The sequence below is a fragment of the Clinocottus analis genome, unplaced genomic scaffold (assembly GCF_023055335.1).
Source record: "Clinocottus analis isolate CAN_PGR_092001 unplaced genomic scaffold, fCliAna1.0.p SCAF_6, whole genome shotgun sequence".
Lineage (NCBI taxonomy): Eukaryota > Metazoa > Chordata > Actinopteri > Perciformes > Cottidae > Clinocottus > Clinocottus analis.
Window position 1 is genome coordinate 20,297,545 of NW_027176218.1, and position 22,048 is coordinate 20,319,592.

Sequence of the window (22,048 nt, forward strand, 5' to 3'; positions counted from 1 at the left end):
GCCGGCCCTCTTTCACGGAGCCTGCCATTTTGCTCCGCCATATTTCTACAGTAGCCCAGAATGGACAAACCAAACACTGCTCCAGATGGGGCCTTGTGCTAGCTGAAGGCCACTGTAGCTCACTTGTTTGAAACTATAGGTTAAGACTGTGATAGCTATACAATGAGGCGAGGAGTGTTCAGTTGGTTGCGATCTGCGACCCCACCGCTACGAGCTGTTTCTACGTTCGCTAACCCAGGCTAAAAATTAGCCACCATAAACTGTCGAAAAATAAACTGTTTGTAAGAGAGCATTGTCCTACTTATGAAAAAGACCATATCCCGAGAATGAGATTTCTGTCCGAGCTCACGTAGTCTCGCTTTAAAGCACAAGTGATATGCAAAATAAAACACAGAGCTACAAGCAATATATCACAATCGTGCTGTGCTTTCTTCTGCATGTCATGAAATTACGTTGAATGTCATTGAAATCAGGCCTCAATAGCGGCCCATTTCTCCCTCTCAAGCATACATCTATTTATCTTGCCGTGTGAGACAAAGTGAGGTATTTATTTATATATTTGGCGTCTGGAAGACCCGGTGAACGAAACCATATGAGGGGACTCAGATGTTGTCGTCGGAAGTTCAAATAGTGGAGAGCGCTCTGAAAAGACAATGCTCGAGGGGGGGAAAGTGCATTGGCGTGGGAATGATTTCTTACAACAACCACATCATAAAAAAATAAAAATAAAGGAGCTGCTGATGAAGTTTGGAAAGGAAGCCCCATCTGATAAAACATTTTGCCGAAGATGCAGTCATTGGCTACATCGGCCAGCCATGGATGCCTCAGTGCCATGCTCGAAAAGTCTCTTTCCTCACAATATTGTGTCAGTCATCCACAAGAACGAAAGAAAAAAAGAGCTCTCCGCATGTTCTGTACCATCTGAGTGGATTTAGCATTTTGAATTAGACTGATCTCAAACAGACGCAGGATGAACCCTGTTGTTTAGCAATGAATCTGCTCATAAGAGGAAATGACAAACTAAAGCAAGTAGCATGTCATTTTATGACAAACATAAGTACGTGTTAACTTATTTCATATTTCTTTTCCAAAAAAGGTCAATCTCAAGACGATTCATTTGCTGAAGATTTGTTTAATGGTAAAAAAAAAAAAGTCATCCATCTTCTCTCTTGCCTTATCTACAGCATGTTAGACTGACAATAGACTAAAGGATCGTTAACAATTGCAAGGACAGTATTAAAGGGACAGTTCACCCCCAAATCAATAAGACATATTCTTACCTCTGATCTGTGGTGCTGTTTTGGTTTTGTTCTGGTGTGAGTTACCTAGTTATGGAGATATCGTCAGCAGAGATTTCTAGATTGATAGATAGCACTAAAGGTAAGAGGAACATTTTTTATTTTGGGATAAGCGGGCCCCTTTTGATTTTAGCTATTCTTTTGGATGGATTGTCATGGTTCCCAGAAGATGGGGGACATCTTAGGATACACTGAGCTCCTCTCTCCTCTTCTCTTCTTCTTCCTCTCATTCTGGATACATTATTGTCTCTTTAATTACTAACTCTAGGTCTTTGCGGGAGGCAATGTGCTCTCTTGCCTCAAGTTTCTATGGATCCTCTGCCATGGCGACCCTGCTGATGCCCCAACTCTCTACTTCCTTCTGCTGACATGGATCGGTTATTTGGATCATGGTTCATGCCTTCTCATAATATGAATAATTTCTGTCATATTTTTTGAATGTGCTGTAACTCCATTACGCTATTCATTGTGGTCACAGAACATCCATCGCTTCTATCCATCGGGGGAGAGGATCCTTCAGTTTTGCTCTCCTGAAAGTTTATTCTATTTTTTTTCCTGTAAAGTGGTTTTTACTATTTTTATTTGGGGGAGTTTTTCCTGATCCGAAGTGAGGTCCCGGGACAGGGATGTCATGTGTACAGATTGTAAAGCCCTTTGAGGCAAATTTGTATTTGTGATTTTGGGCTATACAAAATGAACTCAATTGAATCGAATGAATCTGACTAAAGTGATCGTTTATTTTTTCTCCACAAAGTCACCAGCAGATTGAATGTTGTCCCTTTAAGTGAAAAGTCTATTCTCTACTGTTCTTTGGCTGCAGTTAAATTATCGACGAATGTTTTCCTTTTGAACTCAACGGTACAGGGGCACCAGATCTGAACTCCAGATGTTCTTGAGCTATGTAAGATAGCAAATAACAAACTCTTTATCATCTGTTGGGTTTTGTGGTGACAGAGTTTGCAGTGCAACCCCCCCCCCCCCCCCCCTCCTCAACCCTGTACCATGTTGAATGCTCTGAGAAAAATAGTTCACAGCAGTCAGTGGGATGTAAATGTGGTGCAGCATCATTGCTGACCCAGACATTTTTTTTCATCAGGGTCTGTAGCATTGATAATTTACAAATTATGCATTCTTCAGATTTTCCATTGTGGAAAGATGATAAACAAAAACAACAACACTGCATGTGGTGCACAGATGTGACCCGACTTCTCGAAATAGAGGGCATTCTCCTTCAGCAGCTCAGCGTGAGAGGGTGATTTATTTTTCTGCTGATATGGTTTTTACTGATTTGCACTATTTTCTGTTCTCTTCTGGCAGACTGGATTTTTTTTCTTCTTTTTCTCTGGACATTAAATAGTATTGAATCTTAAAGTGTGTTCAGGGTTCCATATGACAGGGTTTTTGTAAACAGCATTCACGCCAGCAAACTCGATAGGTGAATTGCTGAGTAGACAGAATAACCGAAGGGTACTGTTGTGCATGTAAACACATCATCACTTCATCCATCATCCATCCAGCCCACTGTGATAAACCAACGTGATAAAGACTGGAGGCAGAGTACTACACTGTGTAGAGGGGAGGGAGAGAGAAGAGATTATGAATGTAAGAGGATAACGGCAATGATTTATGCATCGATGAAAGGAACCCTTATATTTTATTTATGATCCCCTTAAATATAGCTGATGTGAATTAAATAAGTGATTGGAAAATGGATGTTACAACCTAGAATCTTGTGTATCTCACACAACTGCACAGACACTGAATACGAACCCTAATGAAGTTTCTTCGGTGTTACCTGACTGACAACTTGACTCACTCTTAGGTGTCACACTGACACACAAGGAAAGTCATACGCAGCTGGATTGACTGCTACTGGTTGAAAAGCAGAATTCTCTATTTATTCATTTGGTTGTGTCAAGCAGAAAACTATTTCAAGATCTACTTTTTTTTGGTCATTTGCAGAAATATCCTAATTTGCGTTCTCTTTGTGAACTAGATGAAAAGAGCAACGCCACTCATCAAGCTCAAGCCTGCAGATGCTTAGCTTAGAATGAGTTGAAGACTGGAAACAGGGAGGAACACCTGTTCAAAGGTTCAAGGAATCACCCTACCAATGCTTGTTCAAGGGTACCGACAACAAAGTTGAGATTGTGCATGGGGGTAAAACTATTTCCTGACCGAGTGCTACTGCCTCTAGTCTGTATGCAAAGCCATAAACTGTAAACCTGCAATGACCAATTTTGGCCACTTGGGGGCAGCGGGAAACAACATAGATTCATCACCTTTTAAGTTGATAGGGCTAATTTGTCAGCGAAAAGTTGAGTATTTACTCATCCAGCAGTTCCAGAGCAACATGTCATAAGTTATTTGGAGCTTTTTGGCTAATAAACTGCAAATTCTAAGAGTTGCTGAGAGTTTACTAACACAGTAAAGCTAAACTGAAACTTGTTGTAAAGAACTGTTCTCACAGAAGATATTGGTACTTTTAAAAGAAAAGAAATGTCAACAGATTGACATCCACAAAACTGTGGAAGTTTTGTCTTAAGAAATAAATCATAATGATGATACTTCACATGTGTTAAACACCTAAATTCAATCTAATTTTAAAGCATAAACTTAAAGTTGGCTGACAACATTTACATAAAGGAACAGTGACCCAGAGTCGTATCAGCTTGGAATCGGGGGCGCCCTCAAAACCGTGAAATGGGAGAAATGAATACCCTTTTCCTTAGTTTGCATGCAGATTGCCAATGTGATTACGCTTCATCCTTTCATCTTGAAGGAGTACCCATGGCCCGTTAAGTGTTTATTCCTTACTACCGAGCCAATATTAGGTCAAATAAATATCGCACATTGAATTGTAATTGCACCACTCTAAGAAATTCCACTGCCTTTGCACCAAGTGTCGCTTCGCCTTCTTTTCTGTCACATTCTACTGTGAAGAATGGAGTTAAAGTTTGGAGTTCAACAACTTTATTCAAAGAACCTTCTGGTCACTCTGGGAGTCGGTATAGGTCTGATGCAGCTGTTTAAAGTAACAGCAGCGTTAAATGAACTCTGATGAAATTGGACTTTAGACTATCCACTTATCATGCAATTTTGTTGAGGGCTTTTGGGATTTTATGGCAAATATGGAAACATCACATTCTGTATGTCTACTCTGCAGAGCTTCCTGGACAGACCACCTCTTATCTAAGCCATTAACTGGTGGCGGATTTTTCCTGGAGAGACAATACCTCACTATTGTGTACGCTCAGTGGAGCCAGTTAACACCCTCCAGCTATGCACCACACATTGTGCCACTACCAACCCATCATCCACAATGTGTGCTCCTGTGCCAAAGTAATGTGTCTGTAAATGTAGGCATATAGGAGCCAAAATCCAAATTAACTGACCTGAAGCAGACCAGGGATATCGGCTGCTCCCAAGAACCAGGAGCTTTAAGAAAACCTGGACTCGGGAGGCTGCCAGAGAAACCATCTGTGTGCTGTGAGTGCATAAGCTCCATCAGCTGTGCCGTCACCCTCATCTCTGCACCTCAATCTCAGCTTCAATATTTGAAAACTAACTGAATGCAAAAACAAACCGGGGATGCCTCTCTCCTTTGCAAAATTAGAATTCATGAAAGCCAGACTATCTAATTATGAATAACAAATGGATCAGGGAAATCACATTATTTTATTACATCATGCGTTGGCCTCTTGGAAAGTATCCTTTTCATTTTGTCGAGTAATCTATTAAAGATGAAAATTGAAAACACTCTGCAAATCATGTAAAAATAACAGCTTTCAATTTTACTATTTAAATAAGTATTGACATATTAAAAGGCAACATTTTGCATGGGGTAACTTTGTCACTGACAAAATGGGTGTATTTCTATATACTCCATTTTTGTGAATGTCATAAGCACATAATACAACAAGTGTACAGAGGTAACTCCTCATACAACTTTAAATAAAAATTTAATTTGATTTCAAATCGAATAATTGGACAGAGCTGTAAATAAATCCAGATATTTATCTGTAAAATGGTATTATTATGGTACTTTTTGAAACCATAATTCATGTCATAACACAACACAACAGAAACAATGTGAATATTGTTCCATGCAACATACTCTATAAACTCCTTTGTCAATTGTGTCTAACCTAAATCGACATAACCCAAGATTAAATATTTGCTATATTGATATTTTGTCATACGAAAAGGACGTTTCAACAACGTGACGTCAGCGTGTCATCTGTTTCAAGCCTCTGTTGTCGAACCTTAACTCTCGTTGAACTTTCCTCCCCGTGAAGCGGCTCTCGCGAGGTTTGGTCCGGTGGAGCAACCCTCCCGCCTCCAGAAGAGTCGCGCGACAGCGTGAAGCGTGCACGCCTCTAGCAAAGCCCCCGTTACGAGCTAATAAACACCTGACTAGACAGAGAGAGAGACAGAGAGACACTGTCATTTGTCTCCGGCAACGTCAGCAATGAGTGGCGCCATGCATTTTCAAAACTGCGGCTCCGTGCTGGTGACGGGGGCCAGCCGAGGTCTCGGGCTACAGCTCGTCGACAGCCTGGCGAGCGGTGGCTTCTCACCCGGCAAGATAATAGCCACAATAAGGAGCCCCGCGAGCGCGCAGGTAAACAAGAGGGCTACAAGCAGCTTAGTAGCTTTGGCGCTCACCATCCTGCCACCAGCACACGCAGCGTTTAATCTCGTTGATTAATATTAGCAAGCGAGTAGCTACCCGACGCCCTGTCCACGATGTCCACGATGGCGGGTGGAGGAACATCTGACAAGTTCCATAACTATCTCGTGAAATACAGTTAAACCACCCACACTGCATATTTAGCAACTGACAATGACATTGTGTTGTTTTGACCTCCAGAAACTTCAGGAACTGGCAGAGAAACATCCCAACATCCACATCATCCCTTTGGGTAAGGCAGAAAAGAACCATGTGTGCATGAACAAATAATCGGTACAATATGTATCGTAAATAAAACAAAACATCATAATAACCATAAAAACTAACCAATGGTACAATAAATATATATCACATATAACTCTCAACACACTTTAAAAACCATGAAAACTAACCCAAACACTACCTTAACTTAAACACACAAGGCCTGCTTATTTTAGATGCAAATGAATCATGCTAAATTATTGTTTCCATGGCATTATTTAGAGAGATTACCTGAGAAAGTTCCTAAAAGTATAGCAACCAACATCTTACGACACAACCTACTTGTTGACCTCATGTATGTTTGAACTATATAGACATGGCAATAATCCCATACACATTAGAGACGTGAAGTGAAACTGACATATTCTTGAATAAATCTTCACCATGTATTTTCTTTTTTTTGTTTAATCCAACTTTCATGCTGGTCAGTGTTGCTGTGTCTCTGCACTAGACGTAGTGAACCAGGAGAGCATAGAGAGGTCTGTGGAGCAGGTGGACCAGCTGGTCCAAGAGGAGGGTCTGAACTGCCTCATCAACAACGCAGGGATCAACGTGGTGGCCGACTTTGAAACCGCTACTGCAGAGATGATGATCGAAAACTTCCACACCAATGCGGTGGCTCCTCTAATGATCACCAAGGTAATGTTCATTATACTCGTATTAATAATATTGTAGATTTTATGCTTGCGGCGCTCACTTCACCAGCTTATGAAACATGAAAGAGAAGAAGTGACAGGACCTTTGTGAGTAGTTAATTTCCTGAATGCTGCACAACTAAAATAAAAGGATGACCTTGTTGGCCAGAGGGCCAAAACTCCTGAGGCCAGGACAAACTGTATTTTTATACATATTCATTTGAAGTCTGGTTTCAGCTGGCCCCAGAGGGCACATGGCTCTGATTGAGAACATGCACGCAGCGGACAGATGTTCGAAGGACAGTCACTGTAACGACGAGGCCACGCTGCACCCATATTGTGTCATGGCAGCAGGACGTCTGTAATGAATCTCATAAAGCAGATAACGCTCCGCTTTGTGGTCTGAAACCTTGAAACATATTAGGGTGAAACTATAAATATACACATTAGGTATTTTAGCAGTTTTTTCATTCAGTGTTGATTACGTGCATGTGTTTAAAGACAATAGCTTAAATCAATCATTGCAGTAGCAAGTCATCATTTAAACTACAATGTGGTCAGAGGTACTTGTATACTCAGTTGCCAGTTTATTAGGTACATCTAGCGAAAGCCAATGCAGTCTAAAACAACGTGCACAGATAAAACAGTCTTCCAATGAATCCTACCATGATCTATTTCTTCTATTATTGGTTTAAACAATGCGAACAAAGCCATAGAAATGCAGTACATTGGTTACACATTTAAAATGGATAATACAAGCATGTCTGTGAGTTTGACATGCTGCCACCAGATGGCACCAGACATTCACGCGGGCAGGCCCTCTGTGGGGAGGATATATATATATATATATATATATATATATATATATATATATATATATATATATATATATATATATTCGAGATTTGATAATGAAGTAATTTCTAAAATATATGTCTAGAGATTTCAACTTGTCTGCAGATGTCGTTTTTGTTGTTAACATGATAGTTCGGCAAAATAGCGATTGTGTTATTAAACTCCTCGTCATAACAGTTAAATTGCCCTGCTCCTGTAATCTTCGTGGACACAAGCTTTTGAATATCCCGGAATATCTCCATCTCATGAAAACCCCGTGTAGTGGGTTGATTCTGGCTTCAGCAGTGATGCGTGATCTTGTGTTTTCTTTCTTTTCTGCCCCTGCCAGGCCTTCCGGCCTCTGTTGAAACGAGCTGCGTCGCGAGGAGGAGCCGGGGGGAGCATGGGCATCCAGAGGGCGGCGGTCATTAACATGACGTCTCTGCTGGGTTCCGTGGAGCTCAATTGGGGCGAAGGGGCCAACATCTTCAAATGGTACCCCTACAGGACGTCCAAGGTATTGCAACACTTGATTTTGAAAAGTACATGTTTTTTTAAAACGCATATAAGACAGGATTGGAAAAAGGAGGCTCCTATTGCAAAGGGTTGGGTATTTCTTTTCTGACCCGCCATGAGCCCTCTTCTGTTTGAACATTTTGCAGCAATATATATTTATAGATACTTTCCGCCGTCTCCAGACGGATCTACTTTTGTGCTGTTGGGCAAAATTGTCGCGTGGTTGGTAATCGGGTTTGCGCCGGGTCGCTCAGTCACCCGTTTCTGCGTCTGTTCTCAGAGCGCCCTGAACATGGTGAGTCGCTGTATGGCCGTAGACCTGGAGCCTGATGGGATTCTTTGCATGGCTGTACATCCCGGCTGGGTCCGCACAGACATGGGGGGTTCTGAGGTATAAGAGCGTCCAACTCCCATCACCGTCTTTTTGGGATGATCTCCATTGTACTGACATTTCTAAGAAGTGTGTCACGACCTTTGTCTCCCTCTTCAGGCGCCACTGAGTCCGGAGGAGAGTGTGTCTTCCCTGCTGTCTGTGATCGGTGGCCTGACTGAAAAGGATCATGGATCATTTCTAAACTTTACGGGAGAGATTTTGCCTTGGTGACTTATTATAAGCACTTAGTTTGGATCATCGTCAACTAGCTAAACTAGCTAAGTTAAATGACTCTGAGAGCACAGTGTTTTAGACAGTCCTACATACTGTACAGCCAATATACTGTTTGGCCAGTTTACAAACAAAACAAATTTCTTTAAACACAAAATGTTTATTAACAATAAGTAAACATTTGTTTGCATAACTATATGAATTCCAGGTGTCAACACCTGAACATAGACAGCAGAGGGTCAACATCCTTAAAAATCCAAATAGCTGCATAAAAATAAAAAATAAAATCCAAAATCAAGGCCTTGAAACAGGCTTAGGGACATAGTATATGATGGAACATATATAAAACACAGAAGGACAATGGCATTCCCTTGAAACTGGGCTGCTTGAGGATGGTTTTGGTGCAGGTTGCAGTTTTATTCAGGAATTGTTTTTAAATTTTGTTCTAACACTAGACTGTCTACTAGTCAGGCCGGCTTGACCCCACTGCAAACATTGGTGGGAGGTATAAAATGGCTTAAAATCCTCTCTTATCCATGCATCTGTCCACCCATTTACTGTTTAAAACTGCAATATCTTAAGAACTGTTAAGATGCACAAAAAAACACACTTCAGTACAAGTTATGCTTTCTTAAGCATACACAGTAACAATGCTGATTCCATTATCAGTTTATCATTATGGGAACCGTACACTATCAACAGTGGGACATATTGTCATATTGTTTTCACAATGAATGGACATCAAAAACATATTGTCTGTAACAAGACAACTGCAACCTGTACATTAGCCTTCAGAAACGTTTTGGAACTCTTACCCTGCTCAAAATCCAGTCAAGACCAGAGGCGGGGTTTAAGTATGGCGGGCTACTAGCAAAGTGTTTTTTAAGAACTGAACCCGGGCAGAGCACTGGGTACCAAGGTTCATGAACAATTTCAAATTACTTCAAAAGTGTACCTCAAGTCCTTTGGATACTCCAGGTTGAGGGCATAAATGAGTCCAAACAAAAGGGCGAATGCAGTTGGGACGTCGCATATATCATCCAAGACAATCCGTTCCGCAATAATCAGGGCGATGCTTCGTGTTGTTGGACTTGAGTGGACCGTCCCAACTTCATCTTCAAACTAAAATATAATACTTTTATACAAGAGTCACCTCCTACACATTGGTATTATAGTATTTAAATCTTCATAGTCTGTTAAATTAAATAAATAAATTGAGCCAAAGACAGGGAAACATTTGCTCTCACGGTAAAGGCTCCCTTTAATTCAATAAGTGACAATTCAATAAGTTCTTCCTCAATGTGCAACCGTAATGACAAACTAGTCTTACCAGACATGTCTTCAGCAAGCCGTCCAGCTTCTCCTTCACAACGAAAGGTAGACCTCGCATAGCTGTACACTTTCTGTAGGCAATTGAAGATTAAGAATTTGACATAATAAAAAAATTAATCTGGAGAACACAAAATCACTAAATCCACTTATTATTTGCTAAGTTGCACTTTTAGAAACATGCAAAACAGTTTGCATATACAGAAACAATGATGCAACTTTACGTTCAATTGTATAATTGTCCAAAATCTCTAGGTAAGTGCTGCTCTCTATTTCAGAACAACCAACACTAGGCTGTGGATCATTCTGCTCTGCCGGCACTTCTGCATCTGCTTCTGGTAGATCAGTTGGAGTTGTTGGAAATATTACAGATAATCTAAAATCATTAACACTGTAAGATTTGTGCTTCCGGCTTACATGATTACTGAAGGACATTACTGGTAAATTCACAGTTTTTGAATGGACAACAAACAGTCACATGCTGCTTTAAATGAGCCCTGAAATGGCCTATGTATTTTGCTGGCGCACAGAGGTCTTTAAAGTCACACAATTCACGACACAATGTGAGCTGCACTTCGGGTTTTCAAGGCTGTTTTTGTACTCATGAAAAGTGGGATTTTAACGCACCAGTTGTCTTGAAAGTGCAGACGCACTCTGTATACAGGCACGGGAGTGGCCAGAGTCGTCCCTGGTAATGTCGGAGCCCGTCGTGCTTTAAGAGGACATCTTGATTTGGGTAGGAAAACTTGCACTCTTTACACTGCATCCAAATCCTATAAAGCAAGGAAAGAAGAAAATGTTAACTGTGCATAATTGTCAAAAATGCATGCAAATGTAACGGCTCACATCCCCTTAGTTTCAAAGTTGCTCAAAGATTGGCAATAAATATTGCCGATGAGTAATAGTACACATTTTACTAAAACAGAAAAGCAGTTTGCCGTGATTGATCACCTTAAATGTACACTGAGAATCTAAAAAATAAATTTCACTAACGTCAATCTATGTTTACCTTAAGTGTGTAAAGGAGCTCGTCATTAACAAGGTTTTATCATAATGACAAACAACATAATGAGTGATAAGGAAGGGGGTGACCACAAAAAGCAACACACACTTCATCCCCCTGATAATATAAATCTAAATTTTCTGTAGATGCTTTTCATATTCATGTCTGGTGAAGTTTAGGTTAGGGAGGTCAGTACAACACAGCTATGCAGCTGTAGTTGTGTCTAGAAATGTTCTGTTCTCAAGGGAACCCTTAGTCACATACCTGCACTCCTCAACACACACACCTGTTTATCAGTATATTGACATAAGAGAGAAGCAGAGGCGACGTTGCACGTCCCTTTCTGTGAGAAGAGATGAGAACACAGGACTCTCCTCCTCTTGACAGGTTAGAGCCAATTACATGTTACTTTGCTGATGATATGTTGACGGAAAACCGTGCATTAAAGAGCCAAACTTCCGGCTGTTCGGGGTGTTTTAAAAGGTCAACTTGTGCGTTGACTGGACGACTATCTGCCTTTGCAACTGCAGAGCTTGGTACTTTATATGATCGAGGAAATAAATTACGGGAACGAGAGAAGTTGTCAAACTGAATTCTTCTGGAGGCTACAACAGGCTTCCAATAATTATTCACGCTAACAGAGATATGAAGCAAGAGAGGGAGAGAGAACAGACACGAGTTGTATGAGGTGTGAGGCAACACCATTACTATACTAAGTTTTCTCAACTTAACATTTTCAGTGGATTCCAGTCCTTATTAATAAAATTGACATTTTGAATTAGTTCAACTTTTTTCAGAGGTATTTGTTGACTCGACTTAAAAAAAAATGTGTTAGGACAACAAATTTGAAGTTGGGCTTTTTAGAGTGTGTGAGGATTTGCAGAAGTGAAGTGAATTATCTGCAGTGGCACTTTTAATATAGTATCTACAGACTGTATGTGCATTACCATGTGTGCAATAGTTCAGGCTGCTGCTTCAGTACAGTAAAATAGAAATGTGTTTCCTATTTGTATCTTTACTGTTTCGAGATTTCAGCATCATTATTGTAAAACTGTATTAAAAGATGTGAGTTTCCATAAGTGTGTCTTCCAGTAAAAGATGTCCACACTGTACACATTCTTGTATTCTTGTAGTTGTTTTTGTGCCCGACTGTATGTTATAAGACGATCTTGATGTCAGCTGTTGGTGTCGGAGGACATTCTTCCTCGTGGGATTTAAGAAGGAAGTTTTGTCAAAATATTTTTCTTCCTCATTCTTGGAGTGACAAGTTTCAGCCAGCTTATAATAACTTACTGTTCCAACGGGGGGTGATGCATATTGTACCATTTGTTGAAGACACATTTGTACTTTACCCATTGTGCCTCTCTCAACAGGCAGTCCTGCAAGAATAATAGACAATGAAAACTTAAGGTGAGGTAAATGTCATTCAGCGTCACGGTACTGTCACAGTGGTACTTTTAGCTGCACAATTGTGGCAGAGTCAAGTGCGTCTTATCACTGTCAGTTTACAGCTCCTGTCTCCACTGCTGGTTTGGATACAGGTGCACGATAAAGCAAAGTGCACTGACTGATATAAAGTAGAGAACAGTTCTGCTGCTAACTGGCGGCGGGGGCTTGGCCGGATCGTTGAAGCCGCCTGACCTCAACATTTGGTCAGGAGGCCTCACTGGTGGATCTTTTGAGAGGTACAGAGTTGAAGATAAGGGCACGCCAAGCTCCCTGAATTATCATTCAAATCTTAACAAACCAGTTTGCCTAGACTGCTGTGCAGGAAGTCATGTGCTCTGTGTGTGTGGAGAGCCAGAGGAGAGAGGGAGGGTGCACACCGGCAGTAATGGGAGAAACAGTTCTCGGATAAGGCACTGTTTTGGGTTTCTCTTGTGAATGAGTTATTTTTGTTCATGAGATTTGGAGAGCTGTGCGTGTGCAGCACGGGAAGATGCCTGTGTTCCTGAAGGAAAAGAAGATGAACTTTTCATTACTTGCTGCAGGTAAATGTGTTAGTGTGTCATTAGTGTTTGTTGTTAAAAAAAATTGAATACGTTTCTGAGATTATTTGAATAGTCCTGTGTTGTGCCAACCTCATTTTTTGTATCAATATGAATATTACTTCCAACTTTGTCGTTTTCATTCCCTGCAATGTTCACGTTTTGCATGCAGTGTGAGCAAGAGTAAGTGCTATTTGACTAAACCGTTTCTGATGGCAGATAATCAGGTCTGTCTGACCACGCTGCAGTTATACCGGAAAATAATCAGACTATTAAAATAAAACTTTAATTTTTTTTAAACAATTATAGTTCCCTTAAGGCTTTAAATTGACATTTATACAAGTTGATCTACTTACTGGCTCACCTCAAACTGAAGTCATACCAGCGCTCCATCTTGAGCAGTTTTGCCCGCAGGCGTAAAAATACAGTTTTTAATAACGGCATTAAAGGTCGTACGGTTCCATTTCAAGTGTCCCAGTAAACCAGGACATCTTGGAGGAAACAGATTGAACAATACCAGGAAACTATGGCAGCGACATGGAATTCACTTGTCATTCATTTTATTGATTTACACCTGTGCTTTTCCTGTTATCTGTTCAATGACTCATTAATAACACCTTAACTTAGTCTTTTTTTTGCTTTCTATCTATATTACTACTACAACCTAAATGGTTCACATGAGGCCTAAATTAATAGACAAAACTCCTGTAATGGCTATAACTAATAATTATGTTTATGGACAATCTGTTGACAGATATATTTATTTTTAAGGTAATTCATTGGTCCTCGGAGTCACAAGCTGACCAGGTTATTTTAGTTAAAATTTTTGTCCGGAAACCCGTTTTTTATTTTCCGTGAACGTCATTTTCACATAAACATTCCACATTATTTCTGACATCACTTCCCAAGTCCTTCATGACTTTGTGTGACTGTTCTGGATCAGGGCTGTGTGCAAAAGCTCTCATATGTCGCTGTCATGCCAACTTGTCACAGCTCTCGAGTGTGAACGCCGTCTGCCACTCGTAGTGACTGAATCCAACGGGAATCCTCTATTGTTGATATTGGTGCTGCTCTATGGCTGAAACTCAAATATGGCAGCCCACTGGCCCAATCCGTGGGCCCAGAGTTCTGTAATCTACATCTATTGTGTCCTCTTGTGGTCCATATTTATTGTGTTGCAGAGTTACGGTTAGGCTGATGGAATATCCAGCCCCCGAGGGGCTGCTGTCGACTGCTCAAGAACTGAGAATGCCGTTCTCGGACACGGTCAAGTACTGCATCCTGGGCATCTCGGTCGCTCTTTTTCTGCTGGCGCTCGGCATCTTGGTATGGCAGAGCTTCAGATGCTGCACGGAGACACACAATAGAATCCCCCGGCAAGGTGCTGGTGAGTAGATCGGATCACAGTACCGAACGGGTACAGCACACATCGGGGGTAAGGGGTGCATTCTTGTGTCTTGTTTTTTTAATTTGATTATTTTATTTTATCGTAGTGAACAGTGATCCGCTGTACTCAGCCCAAAAGTCAAGAACAGTTGGAAACTACTTAGGAGCTCCAAGTACGAGGGTAAGACAAAATGCATTCGAGAGGTGTGGGTGGAACGAGAGATTTTTTTGGTTGTTGATATCAACATATTTTCTTAGAACCGTAGTGTCGTATGTTGTCGGTGGCTAACCTTCAGGTGGCCCAGAGTTCAAAGCGGCCCCCTATACTACAACATTAGCCGTGACCCCCAAACCCTTCTTCCCATCCCCGTACTCCCCACCCATTCTCAAAGTCGGCCTTCATTTTGATCTCTACCGCATGCGCCTGTTGAGTTTTGTTAATTTGCATTTGGCCCATTATGTGTCGTGTGTGTGTGTGTCGATAGGAGCTATCCACAGACACGTAAACGCACATACTGACTCGAGAGGCGTGAAAAACAATACCATTCAAATGCGAGAGAGTGAGAGAAAGACAATCTATGGGAGAGGAATGCAGGGCATTTCAAGTTTGACGACCTCGAAAACAACACACGAAATCGGGAAACACTTCTTGAAAAATGTAGACGTTCTCACGGTGTGATCTTGGTAGCTTCAAGTTTCTGCTGGGTGAGAGGAGTGTGGCGCGTTCAGGGACTTCCTGCTGCTGTTTTACAAGAAAAGCACATTGCGTTTTTTATTGTAAAGCTAATTCAGGAACATAGAAGCCTTCTAATAATCTGCTAATCTAGCAGAGAAACGGCTCCAGAGGCCACGCAGCAGGATACAAGGCTGCTGGAGCTCGCAGCATGGCCTGTCTCAGTCTGAAGGCAGGAAGCTGTCCGATGAGAAAATAATACATGGAGGACCGAGCAAAATAAGCTTTTCACTGTATAGAGTCTGTTATTTGTGCATATGACAGTAAAAACATCTTGAATCTAGTGTATTTGTGAAACACAATTACATCGTCAAATAGCTATAACTTTTATAACTATATAATAACTTTTATAATATATATATATATATATATATATATATATATATATATATATATATATATATATATATATATATATATATATATATATATATATATAAATTTTTTTATTATAAAAAAAAGCTGTAACTTTGTGATTCTGTTTAGGCCAGCAGGGAAGGCTTAGCTGGCCTTGATGGCTCGCCACTGATTCATAGAGATGAGGAAAAAGGGAACTGCCTTCTTGCCCACACTTCAGGAAGTCTTTACTGTAGATTTCTATCCTGACATTCATGTGTTTTGCTGCACTATTATCATTTTGGTGAGACAAATCTGTGTTGATCTAGTACATGTGAGCTGTGTTTTATAACTTTTATTGGGCAGTTTACTATTTCCTTTCCATCCTCTGACTCCTTGAAAAAGTGTTTACCTTTTTAACATTAAATGTTCATCCAATGTTTTGATTTATCGATACCTTTCAATGGCACATTAAATGCAAAAGATTATATTATGTTGTTGCGTGTTTCAGGTATTTTGTTCAGCCCTTGTAGTTGATAAAGATGTTTCGACATTGGCAACATTGTCTATGTCAATAAAGATTAAAATGAACTTGTTCAAACAAAGGAGAGTTGAGGCTTGTCACAAGTCAAATAAAAGCTGGCAGTGCTGCAGTTAATACCAACAGCACTGATGGAAATGTGTGTGTCCTTCATGCTCCCCAGATAGAGAACGTCAGCACAGAGGTCCGCAGGCTGAGTCGCTGTCTGTCCAGCCAGGCGGACGGAGGCTCGGAGGAGCAGGTCAATGTTAAAAAGGTAGTATAATAACGTTGTCACGTGACAATCAACCAACAATGTTTTTTAGTCTCCTCGAGCACTTTCTGTCTTCAAAAACTTTGTCTTCTTTTTTTTTTAACTATAATACAAGTTTCCTATTACATACTTTACTTTACAATAAATGGCTTACGTGCAACCTAAGTGGAAGGAAATGTGTGTGACGTATGTTTTATGGGTGGATTATGGCATTTTTGACTGTCTACTGTGCAAAAAGATTTAATTTATTTGATTTATTTCATATTTAGTTTAGCTTTTCAAGACAGATATTGATTTTAGTTCTCCATCGTCTGGTTGCTGGAACCAAGAATCAACCGCAGCCTTTGGGTTACTTATGTGCCTTTCCTAACACATCCTCTTATACCAGGTCCATGGATCGCTACGTTTTTCCATCTATTATGACCAACTGCAGTCCCAGCTTGTGGTCACCGTCCTGCAGGTGGAGGGGCTTGTGGAACCCGGCCAGATGTGCACCCTCCAGCCATTTGTTAAGCTGAGACTCATGTGGGCAGGTTTCGAGGGAGTGGAAGTGGACGACCGCACGGACGACGAGGTAATTTGGTCTCGATCGGTTCCGCATGTCGGCTAAAAAGATGATTCGATTCGATATTCCTTTATTAGTCCTGCAGTGGGGAAATTTGCAAGATTACAGCAGCAAAGGGGTAAAGCGCACACAAGGGGACTGAGTAAAATAAGAAAAACAAGTAGTATAAATAAACAGTTAACCAGTAAAGAATGCACAAGAACAATATGATACAGACAGAATAACCTAAATTTATATTGCACAGTTTGGGGGATCAAAAAGATTGAAGTGACGAATGAATCGGGCACAGAACCTACGGCAAGTATTGTGTCTCTGTACTGTGTAAAAGGGGTTGTGGATTACCGCTGTGACCCTCTCAGGGCGAAGGGACTGCGCCCGTCTTGTGGACGGTGCTGCAGGAGTGGCGGACTCGCATCGTGAAAGGCAGCTGTAACCCTTTATTTGGAGACCAGTTCAGCTGCATCATGCAAGAGGGCAAGGGGCTTCATCACATCAACCTCAGGATGGAGGTACTGCAGTAAACTGACCCATCTCTCCCCCTCAGTATCTCCTGAATCACTGGAAAGGGTTTTCCTTAGTTAACTCACGTGTGACTCGTGTCTGTGTGCGTCCCAGGTGAGGCACTTTGATAAATTCTCCAGACACACAGTGTTAGGAGAGGTGAGGGTTCCTCTGGGGCAGCACAACATCTCCTACCCTCTGGAGCTCCAAGAAGATCTGAAGACACCCCAGAAGGTACAGTCGGACGTTATACATGCAAACGCACACATGTTCTCAAATAGGACTTTTGTGTTGTCTTCTTCTCATCTTTCAGCTGAGGTGAATTAAAGAATTCATCTTTTTTCTTTTCTATTTTCAATGTTGAATGATTAAAGTGAAAGAAATCACAAAACACGTGACAGTGTAGCGTCCTTATCTTATTGTGAATATTATTTAAATAAGTGATAAGGCATTGGCAGAGTTAATTGAAGGAAGACAACCTTGTAGGAATAAAAAAGTACACATTGGAAAAGTGAATTTTCATCCTGGTATGTAAAGCATTTGAAAACATATTTTCAATTTGGGATTAAGTTTTAATAGTTTTTACAATTGTGCATTATTTCTGGAATATATAGCATTATTATTATTATTATTTCTTTTTGATTGAAAATATCTATTTATGTGTCCACTTCCATTTTCTGTAAATCCCACGACATTACCCGAAGAAAATCTAGATTGTATGAAAGCAATTAGAGTATGATGTTGAGTGTCATATTTCTCTCTCTCTCTCTCTCTCTCTCTCTCTCTCTCTGTCTCTCTCTCTCTCTCTCTCTCTGTCTCTCTCTCTCTCTCTCTCTCTCTCTCTCTCTGTCTCTCTGTCTCTCTCTCTCTCTACTGTACCTATCTATATGCAAAGGCAATTATTTGAGATGATTTGTGCTGATGGGTTTTTTCCACTTTATGGACAGGATCTCGTGGGAGAGGTGCTCCTGACTTTAAAGTTTCTTCCCACCTCTCAGAGGCTTGAGGTTGGACTGCTTAAGGTCAGAACGGTCCTCTCTGAAAATTGCTCAGACGCAGGTAAATAACAAACACTGTCATAAAAATGAAGCTATGACGATACAGCTGTTGTACACATGCAGTTCCTGATCTGCCTTCTCTGTGTTGTACAGCCCTGAACGCCAGGATCAGTGTGCAGTGCAACCAGTGCAAGATGAGGTACCAAAAAACCTCTGCCGTGGCCCGCTCTCTGGTCACTGTCTTCAATGAGGTCCTCATGTTCACCCTGCCAGAGTTTCCTCTGGAGCAGTGTAAAATAACAGTTTCTCTTTATGAGACTCGTACAACTGGGAAATCACCCAAACGTCTGATTGGACAGTTGACTTTGGGTAAGGAGAAAAGTTCAGAAGACGAGCATTGGAGCTCAATGATGCACTCGGTTCGCCAGCCGATAGCAAAGTGGCACGGCCTAATGATCTGACTTGCATCTCGTAAATACTCTCCCGCACTTCCTGGATGTCTGCACCTGCTCATCTATGACACAGAGCTGTCGCGCTTGTGCGTGTCGGCCCGAGGAATCTGCACTTGCTTCGCTGTGGGCCAAACATAGACCCCTCTCCCTCTTGACAGACCTTTCTGTTCCAATCAGGACAGGACGGCAGCGGAGGGACTGCTCAAAGAGCTTTTTATAGCCATTTGCACTGCTTGTAGCTGATGAAGTTTATTTTAGTTTTGCACTCGGTGCATAACTCTGCTGTCTGTGAAACGTTTACATTTATTTTGAATATGTGCTTGTTTTGAAATCCTTTCGTTCCGCTAATAAATCTCTATATTGCAGCTCTGAATGTACAGTCAATATCGTAAACAACTGTTAATAAGTAAATAAAGGCTTATCTGTAAGGGAAAGTATAAAATATCTAGTTTCAACTGACAATCTCACCAAGGATCAGTAGCCTTACTGGATTAAAACAAAAACATAACACAATATTCATTAGCATAGTTAGCAATTTCAATATCGGCCCTTTTTTTCAGTAACACCATGCTCACAATCGCACCATTAAACAGACACACACCTTGTGTTAGTTTTAGGCTGAAGGGTGTTGGGTCTTTAGAGACTCCACTCGGTGCACCACAGTGATTTCCTTTCATTGACTTCGGCTTTTGCCTCCATCTGTTGGTTTCACATTTTTATGTATTTAAAAAAAGCAGCACTGTACTTCTGAACTTACTCGTCAGTGGTGGAGGAAGAACTTGGATCAAGTAAAAATACACAAGTTTTAGCATCAAAATATAATTAAAGTACACAAAGGTAAAACTACTCATCATGCAAAATTGTCCATTTTGAAATATTGTATATTATATTGTTGAATAATATTTATAGTGTGTTTATTATGTTGATGATGCAGGTGGTGAAGATGGAGCTACTTTTAACCACCTAATAGAGGCAACAGCTGGGTAGCTTGTGAATTTTCCCTTAGAAATTAATCCCTGATAATAATAATGATACAATATAATTACGTTTTGTATTCTTAATCTAACTCTGTCAAGTAACTAATAACTAAGGTTGTCCAATGTGCATTTCCATATAGTTTCAAGAATACTTTCAAGTCAGTACTTTTACCATAGAGAAACATTAAATATGTATGGAAAACAAATGGCTATCTTTAACAAAAGTAAAATCATTAATAGCATAATGAACGTATTGCCTACATTTCAAGTAAAGAGAGAGAAAAAAAGTAAAACGGTACATGGTTTTAGGTTATTAGGCTGATTCAATCCATGTTATCTATAATATTTGATCATGCGTTAACTGCATTTGTTTTTGCATTGGGAGGGTCTTATCACTGCCGCACACAGGTTGCACTTTAAATTTCTCCCAGACAGTTTAAAAAAATAAGATGCACGCCATATATGCAATACAACAACACTGCTTTTACTTTGACGGCGATTAATGTACGTGCGCGGGCGCTTCCGTAGCCTCACCGACAGGCAGTGTTGACGACTTGCCGACTTGAGCCTGACTTGAAAGCACATATTGTTATGTAGTTTTGGTCCTCGACGAGCAATGATGTTGCCGTGACTCTCACAGGCGGTCAGTCTCATGTGAGCCTTGGCCTGCAGTCTCCAAGTCCAGATTGAAAAGTAATCAAACAAAGCTCCTGGCAGAGCACTTTATGTCAGTATCACTTCAGGATCTTTACTCTTCTCTCAAAGAGGGTAACTTTCCACACAGGAGGAGGTATGCTCAGAAGATGTTCAGTTTGCTTGTTCAAGCCAACACAGGCTGGACTTCTCTCACTGAGTAAGAAAAACTAAACTGAAAAACATCAAATGAATCAATTGCTGGTCTTTAACATAATCCCCAAGGGGAAATATATAGGGCTCTCAAAGGTCACGCATTGAGCGTGACTGTCACGCATTTCGGTCTTAAATCACACCCTCCCGACACACATCGTATTTCTCATATATCCCCCCCGCGAGGAGCCACTCATCAGCCAATCAAAAAAAAGAGAAATGTGCTACAGCCAATCAGAAAAACGTATCGTTTGTATGTGTTGTATCCGGGTAAGATGTAATGACAGGCGGAACCGGAGCCGTCCGGCGGCGCGTTATGGTCGTTGTCACCGTAAAATTGTAATATAAATCATTCGGCTTCATATAGTTGATAAATGGCATGAGTTTAGTGTAACTTCGAAATTAATTGGAATCGTTTAAGTGTGACGTCGTCGGCGTGTGTGTGTGCGTGTGTGCGTGCGTGTGTGTGTGTGTGTGTGCTCGCGCGCTAGTTAGCTGAGGCTAGCTCCGTTTGGAGAACTTTTACGTCTTTTATCTCTTGCCGTGTCGCGTGGCTACGAACGTGGCACCAGTAACGTTACCGAGCACCACTAAAGGTGAACCAGAACGCCACAACAGGTGAGACAGCACAACTTGTAAGACTTTTACACAGCACAACATGGCGTGTGTTTTCTGAGCTAACGCTACATGACAGGGCAAACTACAACAGCTAGCAAAAAGGTGTGCCCGTCCCCCCCACGTGAACCACACTTCACAGACTAAACAATGCTTATCTTCTCACTTTCCCCTGAAATACACCTGCTGAGCACTCCAAGGCTCATCATGTTTGGTAAGATCAGGGGTGTCAAACTCATTTTAGTGAAGGGGCCACATGCCGCCCATTTTGATCTCAAGTGGGCCGGACCAGTAAAATCATAGCATAATAACGCATAAATAACGACAATATTTCTCTATGTTTAAATCATTGGTGAAGGTTTTTGGATGATAAACCCTATTTTAAGGTCTTTCAACAATTAAGTCGAAACATAAAGACCAAAAATTCAGACATCAACCCACTGTGTATCTGCCTGGGCTCTCTGCAGATTCCCTCGCTTTGTGACACGTTTGTGATGCCACTTTCATGACTTGATCAATTGTGACTGTGGAACAATGGTTTGCGTGTCCGTCTTACAAGCACAGGATCAGAGGTCCGAATCCCTGCTTTGCTAATTTTGATTTATCTATCTATCTATCTATCTATCTATCTATCTATCTATCTATCTATCTATCTATACACACACACCCCTGGTTTAAAACAGT

General features: G+C 41.0%; 2 protein-coding genes across 2 annotated transcripts; both read left to right on the forward strand.

The window, feature by feature from the left end:
• The first annotated feature begins 5,689 nt into the window (after positions 1-5,689).
• On the forward strand, positions 5,690-12,472 carry si:dkey-12e7.4 (uncharacterized protein LOC558132 homolog). The gene is made up of 6 exons (XM_068603894.1): positions 5,690-5,922; positions 6,172-6,223; positions 6,704-6,891; positions 8,071-8,238; positions 8,518-8,628; positions 8,728-12,472. Exons 1-6 carry the CDS (start codon positions 5,770-5,772, stop codon positions 8,839-8,841), a joined length of 786 nt encoding a protein of 261 aa, XP_068459995.1. The 5' UTR covers positions 5,690-5,769; the 3' UTR covers positions 8,842-12,472.
• A 1,832-nt stretch (positions 12,473-14,304) lies between these two features.
• syt19 (synaptotagmin XIX) lies at positions 14,305-19,257 on the forward strand. The gene is made up of 8 exons (XM_068603488.1): positions 14,305-14,548; positions 14,655-14,728; positions 16,321-16,413; positions 16,799-16,984; positions 17,335-17,484; positions 17,591-17,710; positions 18,424-18,535; positions 18,628-19,257. The coding sequence occupies exons 1-8, from the start codon at positions 14,359-14,361 to the stop codon at positions 18,933-18,935; spliced, it is 1,233 nt and encodes a 410-aa protein (XP_068459589.1). The 5' UTR covers positions 14,305-14,358; the 3' UTR covers positions 18,936-19,257.
• Positions 19,258-22,048: the final 2,791 nt, after the last annotated feature.

Bases quoted from the DNA above. Each gene is read 5' to 3' on its own strand.
- syt19 (XM_068603488.1), top strand. From the start codon at position 14,359: ATGGAATATCCAGCCCCCGAGGGGCTGCTGTCGACTGCTCAAGAACTG. The intron at 17,485-17,590 runs GTACTGCAGTAA...TGTGCGTCCCAG, and splicing joins ACATCAACCTCAGGATGGAG to GTGAGGCACTTTGATAAATT. The intron at 17,711-18,423 runs GTACAGTCGGAC...CTTTATGGACAG, and splicing joins ATCTGAAGACACCCCAGAAG to GATCTCGTGGGAGAGGTGCT.
- si:dkey-12e7.4 (XM_068603894.1), top strand. From the start codon at position 5,770: ATGAGTGGCGCCATGCATTTTCAAAACTGCGGCTCCGTGCTGGTGACG. The intron at 6,224-6,703 runs GTAAGGCAGAAA...TCTCTGCACTAG, and splicing joins CATCCACATCATCCCTTTGG to ACGTAGTGAACCAGGAGAGC. The intron at 8,239-8,517 runs GTATTGCAACAC...GTCTGTTCTCAG, and splicing joins ACCCCTACAGGACGTCCAAG to AGCGCCCTGAACATGGTGAG.